The sequence below is a fragment of the Simochromis diagramma genome, unplaced genomic scaffold, assembly GCF_900408965.1.
Source record: "Simochromis diagramma unplaced genomic scaffold, fSimDia1.1 OVJJ01000617.1, whole genome shotgun sequence".
Lineage (NCBI taxonomy): Eukaryota > Metazoa > Chordata > Actinopteri > Cichliformes > Cichlidae > Simochromis > Simochromis diagramma.
In genome coordinates this window covers 1640919-1657213 of record NW_024386953.1, presented here as the reverse complement: position 1 = coordinate 1657213, position 16295 = coordinate 1640919, and the positions used below count along the sequence as shown (strand labels likewise).

At 45.0% G+C, this 16295-nt stretch overlaps 1 protein-coding gene across 4 annotated transcripts in view; it reads left to right on the top strand.

The window, feature by feature from the left end:
* LOC120737749 (V-type proton ATPase 116 kDa subunit a1-like) overlaps nucleotides 1-16295 on the top strand; it is a 29635-nt gene that overhangs the window by 10683 nt on the left and 2657 nt on the right. Inside the window, exons 15-21 of one of the 4 annotated variants that reach the window (XM_040038606.1) lie at nucleotides 340-458; nucleotides 613-829; nucleotides 3319-3426; nucleotides 5456-5656; nucleotides 8301-8318; nucleotides 9775-9892; nucleotides 10025-10196. In XM_040038606.1, coding sequence (XP_039894540.1) covers nucleotides 340-458; nucleotides 613-829; nucleotides 3319-3426; nucleotides 5456-5656; nucleotides 8301-8318; nucleotides 9775-9892; nucleotides 10025-10196 — 953 coding nt within the window. The remainder of the gene's footprint in view (nucleotides 1-339; nucleotides 459-612; nucleotides 830-3318; nucleotides 3427-5455; nucleotides 5657-8300; nucleotides 8319-9774; nucleotides 9893-10024; nucleotides 10197-16295) is intronic. The other 3 variants (XM_040038608.1, XM_040038607.1, XM_040038609.1) reach the window with 3 other exon arrangements.

The window sequence follows — 16295 nt, the reverse complement described above, 5'->3', positions numbered from 1 at the left end:
CAGCTGCTTGTTTAAGTGAAAATACACTGATGGGTTTTTTTTGCACTAATAAAGTTGTGGAGTTGTAAAGTATTTTGTCTCGTGTCAATTATATCGTCAGTTATATCGTTATCGCAAATTTTCAGATGTATATCGTGATAAATATTTTTGGTCATATCGCCTCATATCCAGCTCCAGAGATGTTTCATGAACTAACAACTGTACCTTTAAAAAAGACCATCTGTCTGAGGTCACTGAGAGGTCAGCACAGACCTGTATGTCAGCCTGTTTGTACTTGTGTCAGAGTAGCAGGGTGCTCTGCGTGTGCTCTTCGTTGAACCTGCTGTGTGCTCTCTGCAGATCTGGAATATTGCCACCAACAAGCTGACTTTCCTCAACTCCTTTAAGATGAAGATGTCCGTCATCCTGGGCGTCATCCACATGATATTTGGAGTGTCTCTCAGCCTCTTCAACCACCTGTAAGAGTCACACTGAGGGCTGATACTGAATGTTCAAACACTTTTCTTAGAACTAATAAGGTTGTGTGCCGTCTAGCTTCATATTCACAGCTGATCATTTTCAAACAGGCACCATGCTGTTCTGTTGTTCATGTGTGACCTCACTGCGCTGCAGGTACTTCAAGAAGCCTCTGAACATTTTCCTGGGCTTCATCCCAGAGATTGTCTTCATGTCGAGCTTGTTTGGCTACCTTGCCCTGCTGATCTTCTACAAGTGGACAGCCTACACCGCCCGGACTTCCAAGGATGCTCCCAGCCTGCTCATCCACTTTATCAACATGTGTCTCTTCAACTACGGTGACCCCACCAACAAACGCCTCTACGAGGGACAGGTGCTCCTTCCATTACCCACCCTCTCCTAACATATCCGCATCACACTGACATGTTAGAGTCGTGCATGGACGTTCTCTCAGCAGTTCTACAGAGCAAACAGATATTTCAGTGTGCTTTACTTTCCCGATGACCTTTTTTCAGAAACTTGAGGTCGAGCTTCACTGTAGAACAAAAACAAACAGAGCAGCTTGGAGCAGTTTGAGCTTTGCTTATTGATACCATCTCTTCTCATAAAGGTGCAGGTCGTGGCGTTCTGTCAGTATGCCGAGGTTTTAAATTGTTGATTTTTTTTTTGCAGTTTTAAATCGAGGTGATAATTTTCCGTGTGTGTGTGTGTGTGTGTGTGTGTGTGTGTGTGTGTGTGTGTGTGTGTGTGTGATTTGAAATTCTTTATCATTCTCACCTCTCAGTATGATGGTTGTGCTGCTGGCACCTAGTGGGGTTCATTTGTTGGCTATAACACAGTATACAACAGTTCCACCTTAAAACATGAACATGGACAACCTGCACAGATGCTTTGTTGTTAGTGAAACGCTCTAGTGGTACAGTTGGGGTCAGGTATATACATTCATTACGGGGCTTAAAATCATGGTAATTTTGGCTTTTAATGATTCCTTTGAGTTGTTTTTTTCAGCATCTTTCATCTTTAATGACTAAAAAAAATAATTCAGTGCACAAGTTTGAATTTATTTAGGATTTTCTCATTTTAAAAAACCAAAAACATCAAATTCCCCACTCGCCTCTGCAGGCGGTCAGTCCTCCAAGCTCGGGTCCTCTACCAGAGGCCTGGGAGCTTGAGGGTCCTGCAGTATCTTAGCTGTTCCCAGGACTGCGCTCTTCTGGACAGAGATGTTGTTCCCGGATCTGCTGGAGCCACTCGCCTAGTTTGGGAGTCACCGCACCTAGTGCTCCGATTACCACTGGGACACTGTTACCTTCACCCTCCACATCCTCTCCAGCTCTTCTCTGAGTCCTTGGTATTTCTGCAGTTTCTCGTCTTCCTTCTTCCTGATGTTGCTGTCATTCACTACATCGATCACTATGGCAGTCTTCTTCTGTTTATCTACCACCACTATGTCCGGTTGGTTAGCCACCACCATTTTGTCCGTCTGTATCTGGAAGTCCCACAGGATCTTAGCTTGGTCATTCTCCACCACCCTTGGGGGCATCTCCCATTTTGACCTCGGGACTTCCAGGTTATACTCGGCACAGATGTTCCTGTACACTATGCCGGCCACTTGGTTATGGCGTTCCATGTATGCCCTCCCTGCTAGCATCTTGCGCCCTGCTGTTATGTGCTGGATTGTCTCATCTTTACACAGCCTGGGGTCTTGCCTGGTGTGATAGACCCCAGCCTCTATGGATCTTGTACTCAGAGCTTGTTCCTGTGCTGCCATGATTAGTGCCTCTGTGCTGTCTTTCAGTCCAGCTTTGTCCAGCCACTGGTAGGTCTTCTAGATATCAGCCACCTCCTCTATCTACCGGTGGTACATACCGTGCAGAGACCTGTCCTTCCATGATGGTTCCTCGTCTCCCTCCTCTTTCTTAGGTTTCTGCTGCCTGAGGCGCATCTCCTTGGCAGATCCTGCACTTGATGCTGACTTGTGCTATGGGCTTGAGGTTGGCCTCCAGTGTTGCCTGCCACATCCCCATTGAGTTCCTGATGAAGGCTCTCAGGGTCCTGTTGACCTTGTACAGTTCTCGGCATTCCAGGATCCAGGTGTGGGGCATTGAGTCATAGGCCTCCTTGTAATCAGTCCAGGCAGTGCACAGGTTGGTCTCGGCTGACTGCTCAGTCAACCAGTAGCTGGCGTTTTGCGCTTCTGGTATTCTTGGCCCTTTCTGTGCCTCGCTCATGTATTGACCCGTGTGCCTGTTCATCTTAGCCACTATGATGCCTGACAGGAGCTTCCACGTGGTGCTGAGGCAGGTTATTGGTCGGTAGTTGGAGGGGACCGGTCCCTTCTGGGGGTCCTTGAGGATCAGGACTGTCCGGCCTTCGGTTAGCCATTCTGGGTGTCTCTCATCGACTAGCAGCTGGTTCATTTGTGCTGCCAGGTGCTCGTGGAGTGCAGTCAGCTTCTTTAGCCAGTAGGCGTGAACCATGTCGGGGCCTGGTGCTGTCCAACTCTTCATACGGGAGACCCTTTCTTGGATATCTGCCACTACAAGCTGTTGTTTAACAACATTAGTTGTTCGTTAGTTATCAGTTCTTGTTGCAAGATGAAGGTGAAGATCTGGCAGCAGTTGTAGTTTTTTCTGTTATTTTTAGTTACATGTGATCGATTAGAGCATGTTAGGTTTTTAATCATTTAAAGCACAGCAGAGCTCGTATTTTGACGTCTTGTGGGTTTCATTGTCAGTGTTTAGATGCAACAGACAATCTGTTGTGTTGTGCTCTGTATTTACAGTTTGTGGTACTGTTTTAGACCAAGACCTGTTTGTACAATGCTCATTTCTTAATTAACCTCTCTCTTTGAATCTTTAGGTGGCGATCCAGGTTTTGTTGGTGCTGATTGCCCTTGCATGTGTTCCCTGTATGCTGATTGTGAAAACTATGGTGCTTCGGCGTCAGCACCTGTGGAAAAAGCACCTGGTATGTGCATCTGACCACAACTAGATCCCTACTTCTATCTTTCATTACTGTTAAGTTACTGTTAAGTTATAACCTTTGATATAACCTTTTGTTTTCTTACTCCTGTCATTCATTTCAATGCACATTGTATTGTGTAATGTGGTTGGTTGTGCTGCCATGAAAACTGCTTAAAGCCAGCTTTGGAAACGTTGATATTTTGGCGAGAAATGTACGATAACTACTCAACAGACAAAGGACACCCTAAAATTCGATGATACTTTGATTCAGTTGTCTTAACTGTATATTTGGCAGTTTTCTATCCAAAATGATGACGACCATTACCGAGTGCTACCTTGGTAGATATGCTACCTGGAGCTTTCATATCTCTCACTGGTTATGGATCTCACTCCACTGAAGATCAGCAGAGTTAAAACCTCACAAAGACTCTTTATAACTCGTAGCTTTGTGACATGTGGGACCTGATCTTTGCATGTAGAGCAGATTAGCTTTAGCAGTGTTATACATGCTCACACGTTGTAAGAGAGGTGAATGTGGACTATGCAACTTTCTGCATGTATTTAAAGGTTTTTATCAACAATGTCTGAACAGACCTAACTGGCTTAGTTTGTACTGATTTCTATGTTTAGGAGCAGGGTTGTTTTTCACTACACAGTACTTTGCCTGAATGCTTCTCTTCTGGGAGAAGACGGCCAATAAGCAACACTATGGCAAACATTAGTTTAGAAAAGGAGTTTCTATTTATTAACACCAACAAACAGTCTGCTCTCAGCACAGCAGCACAGCACAAACTGTCTGAAGAGGGCGAAACAAACACTTGTGACTACTTAAGCAAACGAGAAAAGATTAGCCAGCTGGCTGCAATCATAGATCATAAAGACTGATGTCATTGGGCTGTGAACCCAGTTATGAAGTGTCAGACTAAGTGTTTTCACTGTCGCCATTCAAAGTGGACGTGACAGGCCGAGTGTGGCGTGAGTCTGCACGCTCGCTCACTAATGACTGTTAGTCACACGCTGTGGATAACTCTGCTTTCTGACAGATAGTTCACTGTTTGTTTGTTTGTTTTGCATGAGCCAAAATGATCCAAACTGAGTAGCTCATCAGAAAATTGACTGTCTCTGCAGCTCTTTTCTGATGCTTCAGTTAATTTGGTCAAATTAGCCACAAGAAGGACTTTTTCCCATCAGGCCTGTCTGGTCAAAGGGACATTTGACCATTAGTGGAAAACTGTGGTCATTATCAGCAGAACACAGCTGTCACAGTAATGATTCCAGCCCCATTGTTCAATTCATTTTTTTTATATCGTTATATTGCGAGGGAAAGACAATCGTTCAGAGAAAATCCCAACCATCAAATGACACCGTAGTTTTCCTCTTGACCCAGAGGCCACGAGGTTTGCCAAGCTCTCAAAGGGCTGACATAGACAGCCAGTTTAAAATCACTTATAAAGCTAACACGCCTCCTTTGGACAGTGGGAGGACAGGGAGAGCCTATAAACTGAAGGCACCAGTGGATTCAAACCCACAACCTTGCTGCCAGGTGACTGGCACTGCTGTGCTGTCACATTAAACCACCTTCCCAAATTCATGTAGGTTAGCTATGTTACAGCTAGCTGATATTATCACACACAGCCTTTGGACACATGGTGAAACTGCAGGTTTTGCTTTTCAAATTTAAGATTACTTCAAGGTCACAAAAACGCTTTTAGCCATGCTCCAGTATTTGTTTCCCAGCAGTTGTAAATCTCACACGAATGATGATGAGTTCTGGGAGCTGTACAGCTACAGTTAGCTGGACGGGTCTTCAGGTCTTTGTGCTCAGCTGTGATTGAACCAGTGAGACTATTTTGCTCTCCAGTGAACGATTGCTTATTGAAATTTGAACCATTATACTTGATAAGGTGGTAAATATATCTATTTTTTCTCGGTTTCTGGGTGTCCTGTTTTACAAATTGGAGTAAATTAAGAAGGAAGCATCATCCTAAGGCTTGCTTTAAGCTAGACACAGCTCTTGTGGCTTTTGTATCTAGTCACAGAAGAGGGAAGAAACCCCTGCAGAGAATCTAGAGCAGTCTTTAGAGCAAACAGGCGTGTCCTCATCATGCACCGGACTCACTCAACAGGGCACGCAGAAGTTTGGAGGGGTGCGGGTGGGCAACGGGCCCACAGAAGACGAAGCTGGCATCATGGACCACGACCAGCTCTCCCAGCACTCAGAAGAAGGCGATGAGGTGAGTCTCATCACTGCCACATTCTGTCCTCTCTCAGATTCTGCTTTGAATTGGTTTCTGTTTTGAATATATATATTTTAGTAGGATTGTGATGTGAATGATGCTTTCAGCGTCATATAGGCTCTGACTATTCCCTGGGCTCCCACAGATGCCCAGACGTCACAAAGCACAAAATGTTGCATGACTGCCATTTAACCAGATGCAGCTCCATGTTTCAGATAGGACATACAGAGCAATGGCTGCTTATTTCAGGTGCAAATGGACTGAAATAAACACACTAATATCCCTTTATAGAGATATTAGAGTGACATGATCACAGCAAATGAAAAAAGATGGCTTTTCCATTTCAGAAACATAAATATGAACGAGAACCACCCCCTTTGTTTCAGTCAGTGACACAGGGGTCAGGTGTCTCTGGCTTCTCTTCATAATAAATCTTGAGTGTTTTTGTCGTGATGACTTACACTGCACAGTTAGCAAGGCTGCATTTATCATCCATTCACAAAGTAAATATGTAATGTTCTGGGACTTTCTCTGGAGATCCGCCTGGCTTCCTTAGAAGGATTACTTGTAGATCCTGAGGATTTAATATGAGAATCAAACCTGTGAACCGTGTGGAAAAGCACAGTGGGTCCATGCGATGCAACTCTCACATCCCTGTTTGGAAGTCGAGTTAAAGTTGAAGTGGTGTGGAAGCTGGTTCTGCATATCAATGCGTCACTCCACTGTGGCTCAGACAGGAAACACAAAGAGGGGAGGTTCCTGTTAAAAACTGAGTCATGGTAAGAAGACAGGACACCCACTTTAAAGGTTTTACACATCACCACTAGGGCTGCTCAATTAATCGAATTTTAATCTCGATTACGATCTGGGCTTTCAACGATCATTAAAAATGACTGAGCCGATTATTAGCCCCTCCCTCATGCTTTACTCTCGCGCTGCTCCATGTGGCAAATCGAGCGCACCTCTCTGCATTTCGAACACATGTCACAACAATTAAGAGCAGCGGTCCCCAACCTTTTTTGTGCCACGGACTGGTTTATGCCCGACAATATTTCCATGGACCGGCCTTTAAGGTGTCGCGGATAAATACAACAAAATAAAACTAGTACCGGTACCGAAAAAAAGAAGATTTATTCATAACACACGTGAAAAGACCCAGGAAAACAGAGTAAACGATAAAAACGATAACAAAATAACGCTGACAACTGATAAAAACCCGGAAAACTATACATTTCACACCTGAGCCTCAACTCTCGCGGCCCGGTACCAAACGACTCATGGACCGGTACCGGTCCGAGGCCCAGGGGTTGGTTGAAAAGAGAGGTAAAAAAAACTTCAGTGGTGTGGAAACATTATGGGTTTGAGTCAGACGTGGATCAAGTAGACACAGTGTGTAAACTTTGCTACAGTGTCGTAGCTGCACCACAGAGCAACACTGCAAAGTTCACTAAACATAGATGTTTACATTTTTCATTTATTTCTTATATTGCAAACATTTGCACTGTTATCAGTATTTGCACACTATTTTATATTATTTTTTAAAGTCATTATTCAACACATTGTTATTGTTAAATAAATATCGTCAAATAATCGAGATCTCAATGTCAGTGAAAATAATCGTGATTATCATTTTTGCCATAATCGAGCAGCCCTAGTCACCACATAATACAGAATCATCTGGCCTTAGCAGGTAAACACAACCTCAGACGACCAACAGCATGTGACATATTACACCGTGTCATTATTTGACAAGAATGAAGCTAAATTGCAGAAGCAGTGAGTGGAGGAAGTTCAGCCTTTAGCAGGTTAAGTAGCAGCAGGTGTGACCACCTCTGCGAAGCAGAACTTGGCCTTCAAGCTTTACGCTGTATGTTAACACAAAGCCACAGTCTTCCTAAAAGTGGAAGTCCGTGCAATGCTCAGGGAGACAGCAAAAAAACATAAAGCTTGTTCTGCAGCCTGAGCATCTCACAGCCAAGGACTTGACCATAAACTTCTTCGTATACCAAAGTATTATAGCGTCAGGTGAGGTGTCACCTGTCTGACGGCTGAAGCTCGGATGACACGGGGTCAGCAGGAGTTGGAGGTGTCGTAATGGCCCAGTCAGTGACTGACATGCTGTGGTGGGACCTTCAGACATCTGTGCATGAAGTGGGAAGAAGAGTGTTTCAGGTTAAATGAGTGATGACATAGTGCAGCGTGTCCCGTGCTCTTCACTGAGGTGGGATTCACGGATGTTAGAGGTGTCGTTTCTTTTTACCATGACTGTAATATCTGAATTTTAGTTTACACTACAGGGACTCGTCACTTTTAAAAACCTGCACAGAATAACAGTTGTGTATGAGACCTAAGCATTCTGGGAACAAACCTGAGCTCTTATTAAGAGGCAGCCTGAGGGAGGGCTTCATTTAGGCAGAATGATGTGTGCTCGTCTACACGGCACACATCATCCACATCATTCACATCATAAACATGACAGAACTGAATGATTGTGTACGGGTTACCGAGCGAGACATCTTATTGATGAGTTCCACACACGTCCTCATTTGGATCATGTCCCAGTAAATCTGGGTGATGAAAACTTCTGAAAGATTTGATTGTGGATCGCACCACTGACCTTTCACCTTTGCTTACTTTCAAGCACTCAGAGGAAGAGCCGGTAAGATTCAGAGTTTAACGTTTCCTGAGCATGTCTGAATGCTGGCTTGCTTCATTTGGTTTTTGTCATGTTTGAATTGTTTAAATGTGCTTTAATCCTGAACTGCCAGGCATGCATGGATGAAGGTACATGTTTGTTTGCATGACAGAGTGAAAAAGCTTCTCGCCCTGTGACAGGTGTGTTGAGTTCTTATATAGAGCTTTTCTATTCTAAAGCACTTTATAAGGATACTTGGTGTGCAGACTGGAGCAGGCAGGGATCAAACCACCAACCTTCCAATGATGACCTGCTCTTCATCCAGAGCCACAGTCATCATTATGGAAAAACGCAGAACGTGTTTAGATATCCAGTAACTGGGAAAAGATGAAGCAACAGTTGTTACTTTGTGACCAGATCAAAGAGCAACAGGTCAAGGGTCAGTTTTCACTAAAATCCATCTAGTTGTACTTCTGCACAACCGGAGTTTTTGCCCCCATCTCACCGTTTCGCCCCTAAAGCTGCGTCCATAGTCAGTCAGGTACAGCCCAAATTTCAAGCTGTCACCTGAGCAGAAGTCTACCTTTTGTTTCCACTATCAGCGGAAATGTTTCCAATTCAGTCATTGGCCTCAGTGTTTTGTGCCATTATGGCATGCTCGTATTCATACTTCTGTTTTTCATTAGTGATCCTTTGAATGGGAACAATGACTCCTGCTTCCATGAACTCCATTTGTCTGATCCAAAGACAAAAGGGGAGCATGGAAAGAGGAAATCAGATCAGCGCCAAGCAAAACCGAACAAAAGCTACACGGAGCGTTTGACTGCCATGTTTCCCCCTCCCTGCTCGCTCCACACAGGAAAGGCTAGCCTCGCTCCAGGATGGAGAAAATGGAGGAAGTGCGCGGGCTTTACAATAAACAAACACCTCCCTGAGCTGTGATCTGGCTGTGGATGAAGAAACTTCTCTGTTCTTTGTTTTAAAGCTGATGAGAGAAGTCACAGGCAGAGGTCAAAGCAGCTCGTCACTAGCAGAAGTAGCTGTTTCCCAGCTCTCTGGATTAGCATGCTCGCTGAGTTATGCTACACAGCATGTGTGAGGGCTTCCTCCTACATAAACAAAGGTTACCCTGCAGCATGCTCTGCTTCCTAAACTACATCTCAGATTCTAAACAATGAAACATGTTCAACATTGATCCAAAGAACAAGGTGTGGTCAGAGAGTTCGTCATCATCATGAAGACAGGCTTATTTGTATGGGGCTACATACACTTCTAACCTGATGGATTCTCCAACTAAGAAGTCCTGAAGCCTGCTGAAAACAGTAGTTTACATCTGCTGTGAGAGCACACGTGAACACGTTCAGGAAGTGATCTGAAGTTAATCTGAAGAGAAACTGGGCCAATGTTTGGTTCGATTTTATGGTCACACCTCCTGCATGTACACACTCCTGTGCTCACGCTGTTCCTTCTCTCACTACAGTTTGATTTCGGCGATGTAGCTGTCCACCAGGCTATCCACACCATAGAGTACTGCCTGGGGTGCATCTCCAACACAGCCTCTTACCTGCGCCTGTGGGCCCTCAGCCTGGCTCATGCACGTTAGTAGCGACTCTCACACAGCTTTGTGTTGTTGATGATCATAAACATTCAGAGAAACAGAACTATGTTGAGTAATGTTGTTTACTGCTGGATATTCACTGTAAACCTTGTTGTCACGACTGTTTGCATAGAGCTCTCGGAGGTGCTCTGGTCCATGGTGATGCACCTCGGCCTCTCCTCCAGGAGCGGGGGCGGGTTCTTCGGCCTGGCCATCATCTTCGCATTCTTCGCCGTGCTAACAGTCGCCATCCTGCTCGTGATGGAGGGGCTGTCAGCCTTCCTGCATGCCCTGCGTCTGCACTGGTTAGAGTCGCACTTACACGCAAATACAGAGTATCTGTGACGGGGTGTCAGAGTCACTTTGTCACTTTGTGATCTGGACCAGGGAAGCTCCCCTCTGTGTCGGTGTGACAGACACACAGTGTCCAGCTTTTGTTTTATGTAATATTCAATACTGAACTGTAACTTTAACGTCTTTTTCAAGGAAGCAAATTTGTATTCAGTGTTTGCATAAAAGCCTTATTTTGATGTGTTTGCTACGAGCAGGGAGGACACACATGAGGTCAGAGACACGTTTGAGCTTTTGTCCTCCACAATGAACAACGGCTGAAAGGAAAAACCAGCATCACTTTGTTTAGTTCCTAATGTCTGTCCAGCTTTGCTGGGCCTGTAAGTTTGCCACCCCTGATTTATGATTTGAATGAAGACAAAACCAACAGTAACACGGTGTTACTGTCAGAGCATCTTCAGTGCTCTTTGGCCCTGATTGAAAATCTGCTGGAGCCATCTTTACAAAAGGTCTCCCAGGTTTTCTGTTTGAGGCCTGATAACTGTACCAGCTGTAGAACGACTCCAGTGCAGTGTTGGCGTGTTTGAATCAACACAGACTTGATCATAAGATGATTACTCTGACTGCAGAAAATATCCACTCACAGGCAGCTCCATGCATGGCACGTGAAAGCAGAAAGTAAACTGTCCTCGTGTCTAAACAGTCCCGCACTGATGGAAAACAAACACACGAGTGTGTGTGTGTGTGTGTGTGTGTGTGTGTGTTTATAGCATCTCATTGACATAATGGTTTCCCTAGCCCCTAACCCTAACCATTAAAAATGAATGCCTGACCCTGAACCTTTCCATAACCTAATTGTAACCCTGACACTAAAACCACATTTTGAGTCTCAAAAATGCCTTCAAACAAATCCTGGTCCCCACGAGGCCTGTTTGTCCCCACAAGCATAGTAAACCACCAATTTGTGGTCCCCATGAACATGTTAATACCCGTACACACACACACACACACACACACACACACACACACACACACGGGGGTACTTTTGCCAAAGCTCATGAGGAATTCCAGCAGAATCGGACCTTCTCAAACTGGTTTACTGAACTGTTATCACACCGAACTCCAGAGGACCTTACACACCTTCCAGCTCCATCGCCTCCCAGCACGCACTCCGCCCTGCTAATCCAACTACACTGACATACAGCAAATGTCAAACATTACACAGCAGTGAAATTTTTCAGCTGTGCAGTGTAATCGTGCTTTGGCTGGCAGCTGCACGCTGCAGCACACGTCTATGATTGCTTAGGTCAGGGGTCTGCAACCTTTAACACCCAAAGAGCCATTTGGAGCCGGTTTCCACGCAAAAGTAAACTCTGGGAGCCGCAAATACTTGTTGACATGAAAATGAAGATAACACTGTACATATTGTTTTTTTACCTTTATGCTTTGTGTGAACAACTAAAGTAAGTAAAGTTTATTTATTAAGTGCTTTTCACAGACAGGCAGTCACAAAGCGCTGTACACAAATATTAAAATAAACAATACAATCAACAGACATTATACACAATGTAAAAGATCAAATGTAAATAATGTAAAGAATATAAAATACGTAGATGAATTTATTATGAACTCCATGAAGTGCTACAGAGAAAATTACATTTTATTCATGTAATTAACACATTTTGAACTCTTAAAGAAATATAAAAGGAAAGCTGAACTAAAATGATCCATGTAGCAAACACAAACTGTTGTCAGCCGACCCCCTTATATCGCCTTTGGGCTTTTGGAGCCTTGACCTGACTTTTAAAAATAACTGGGGAAAAAAGCACTATGCTGCTGAAAAATGAAAAATAGATATTTGCAAAATTCAGCTTAAATATGTATTTTACCTGGTTAATGTGTGTGGCGGGGCGTGGTCTGCAGCGCTGCTGCAGGGGAGGCGGACGCACCTGAGCAGCACCCACAATCACGCCTCGCCGCCTTAAAGTCTGTGCTCTCTGTGTTGTTGTGTTGGTGTGTGTCGGGCTGTGAGCTGCAAAGCTACAGCCGGCTGTGTGCGTACAGCAACCGTGTGTGAAAAGTGGTCAGTAAAGAGAAGCTGAAAAGCGTGTTCATGCAAACATCGTCAGGTCTGCTGTGATATGTTTACAACGGGACTTCTGCTCCTGAACCTCTGCGCACAGCGTCTGCAGATCGGGGCTGTACGAAGTCAGTTTACGCAGGACTGTAAGCTGTCGTCTGTGAGGCGTGAGCGCTGTTTGTTTTAACATAGTTCACGGTGGAGCTGCTGACATAATGTGGATCCGAAGATCCATAATTGGCCTACGTGGGGTTGAAAGTCTCGATAAATGCACGCCGTTTCGGCTTCCACGAGTGTGACGCTTATTTTGAGCGATGAAAAAATAATAGAATATAATTTTAGTTTTAGATTTCAATATCACAATAATCTTCCAATTTAGAACTAAAAGTTAAAAAAGAACTAATATAAATAAAATACACTTCAGCTAAACACTTCTAATTTATTTTCCCAAACCACGCGGAGCCGCACTGTAAGAACTAAAGAGCCGCAGGTTGCCGACCCCTGGTCTAGGTGATAAATCTAAAAATGAATATACTGTAGTTTAGCTGATTGTGAGGACGTTTATTTTGAAAATCACAGAATATTGCAGAGGCCTATGAGGAGGTGGTGGAAGTGACAGATGATCCAGTACAGAGCACATGACATGAAACCATGATCATTAGCTGTGACTAAAGGGAAATGGACACCGGTGTCTCCAGCAGGAAGCACCTCTGAGGCGCACCACTTAGGTTTCACCTCATGTGTTTTGTAAGAACTCCGTTTATCCACCGCAGCGCTTCAGTGCATCCTCTCTGGGCACAGTGTGGATGCTCACCTGTACTCTGTGATAGCATGTATTGTAATGTGGGGACTGTAGTGTTGGACAGCTGTGGCTGATTAGTCTTTCCTGTCATGCTCACTGACGTCTGCTTGCTGGAGGCTCTGGTGCGTTTTAGTGAGGTGGCTCCGTGGACGAGTCGGAAGAGTCGCACAAAACTGTCAGACTTACAGACGACAGCACGATAACTTTAACTCGTCGTCTAATGATGAAATTGACATTACTGTCTCGTGTCGGGTAGAAGTCCTGGGAGCAAGTGGGCAAAACTCACAGGGTAACACACTGGCACTACAACACAACAAGGAAGCGTGGAAACTGAGGGCTTAAATGCACACACAAGCTAACGAGAGTGGGCAGAGCTGTGGAAAACAAGACACAGGTGAGCCGAGTCAAACTAAGCTCATCAGAGATCTGGAAGGACTCAGGTGCTGACCGTAGTTCCTGTCCACACGTGTCACTACAGTTGGTGTTTGAGCTGGTAGCTTTACAGAGTCGTTTATGGGCTGTCTACAAACGAACCACAGCACCGCTCAGGCTGGCAGAGTTGGTCTGCTGCAAAAAGGAACGCTCTGTGAAAGCTTTGTTTATTTTCTTTAATCCTTCGCGTCTGCTTTCACACAGAGCTTACATCATTGTTCAGAGAGGATGGCCTTTGTGTTTTTGTTGGACGGAGGCACAGTGGTAATGCTCAGCCTTTCCTCTCAGGCTGATTTGTATAAGAAGCTGAGGTGGACGCTGTTCCAGCACAGCTGTGTTACATCCACACTCTGAACAGTCCTTCAGTTTGTGTTGTCTAGTCCTACCTGTGTACCGCACACATGGGGCACTCACCATGGCGACCCCCTGCTGAGCGCAGCCTGAAGTGAATATGACAACTTAAGAAGAAGGTAACGGGACAACTTTGAATCCCGACGACCTAAAGAGGTCAAAGGTCAACTTATCTGAAAACCACTGAGGATTTTCAAATTCATACCATAGCTGCGTCCATAGGCTGAGGGGCAGCACTGGCAGCCTCCAATAATGATGTCATCCCCATAATCTAAGTGTGTGTGTGTGTGTGTGTGTGTGTGTGTGTGTGTGTGTCTGGCTCATGTGACCTGTTATAGCAAAGGTATGATGTCACAGATGATGACATCTGTTCTTACAAAGTTGGCACTTCTGGCTTTTCAGTCCCGCCATGATCTGTGAGAGCTGCGCGACTCGTACACGGAGAGTTTGTTCAGCAGGCAACAGGATACGTGACAGAAACACGTTGTTTCCCAGCATGTCTGAACGGTACACATCATGATGTTCAGTTACTTTAGGTGTTTAAGGCGGTCGTGCACGAGTATCATCCCCAGAAGGGTTGACAATAACGTCACAGCATCTGCTGAAAGTTCCTCAAACTATGCTGTCTGCAGTGTGTGGTGTCCTGCAGTGAGTCGGACTTGTTTCAGACGGGTGCTTCTGTTGACTGATGACCTCTTGGTCACAGTGGGCGGTTCACACCCGAGTACTGCGTTAGCACTTGTGAGGCTGTGGTCCTCAGTGGAGCGCCCACCGAGTGGATTTGCTGCCCCAAGTGAAGGAGTTCAAGTATCTCAGGGTTTTATCCACAGATGGGAGAAGGAAGAAGCAGGAGATGGTTGTGGAAGAGAGCTGAATGTGAAAGTGTGGATTTAACTTGGATCTACCTCCCCACGCTCAGCCACAGTTAGTGTTGGACGTGAACAAGTCAGTTTATATTGTTTGTGATGTTTTGTGTTTCTCCTGCATCCTGGGCCATGTCTGTACATCACTTTTGTTCGTGTCTAAGTCTGGAGCAACTTCAGATATTTCTTATTCAATCACCCACAGGGACACACAGGTTCATGACGCGTCAGTGTGTCGGCTCAGCACACCTCTGTAAGCTTCAGAAGGAGCACCGGAGTATTTTTCACACAGCTGAGTGACTGAGTGGAAATGATGATGTTCAAAGTGAGCCTCCATGTTCCCCTGAGCTGTTCACGCCTCACACACACATTCTGATGAGCTGTCTGCACAAACACACTCACACACCACAGTCCATAAAGCGTCGCGCACGTTAGGCTCAGGAATCTGTTTCCACGGCAGCGTGGCGAGGCAGATGAGAGGAGCGCTCGTTTCTTTCCTCTGTTTAAGTGTTGCCCTCTCACATCTCTGGAAGGCCAAATATTTGCCACAGCCGGGAAACATTCCTGGGCACTCCCTCGCTGACCGAGGCCAGCAACCATCTTAGCTTTTCCTCTTAAATGAAGTCATCACGGGTTGTCAGGGCCGGAGGCTTTCAGAATCCTAACTGTGGAAAAAACACAGCGGCTGGTTGGATACTGAGTCAGCCCGTGACAGACTGTAATGAGGTGAGTCACACGGAGTGAACCGTCAGGTCCTTCTAGCAGTTTTATTTCACAATCATGTGCTTTAAATGCTTTAAACTCCAAGTATCAGACACACGAAGTCTCAAACTGACCTGCTTCATCATTTTATTTTAAAGCCTGTAGAGCGCGCGCGCGCACACACACACACACACACACACACACACACACACACACACACACTCACTCACTCACTCACTCACTCACTCACTCACTCACTCACTCACTCACTTTTGATCATCCTTTTCACATTGCTGGTCAGGGAATAATTCAGCGGCTGTGTGGGAAGGTTTACTGGAATGCCTCACACACACGGCCAGATGAATTTTATCATCCTCACTTGTTTTTGTCCTGAACAGAAGTGATGTTCTGAAGCTCTGAGGTCATACAATACACGTGCTGCAGGTTTCTAGACTTCTTTGCAGTGTGTTCTGTTTGCAACAGTCAGAGCAATGGAACGATTGTACCGGTACCACACCAGAAGGTCCCAGATTAAAACAGAGCCGATGTGCATGAAGAATATGTTTGGAAAAGGAGTTGTCTCTGGAACAATGGCTTTGGCTGTCAACTTATTGATGCACCTGATTGCTTCATCATAAATATCTCAATAATGGATGAGCTGAGGGCGTGTTCCTCCATTTAAACGTCCCTGTACACGCTGTATCTCACAAAAGTGAGAAAAAGTATTTTGTTAAATCTTTTCATCACAACATTGAAGATATGACACTTGATACAATGTAAAGTAGTCAGTGTGCAGCTTGTGTAACAGTGTCAACTTGCTGTCCGCTCAAAATAACTCAACACACAGACATTAATGAGTACAGCCCTAAGTGAAAATGGTACG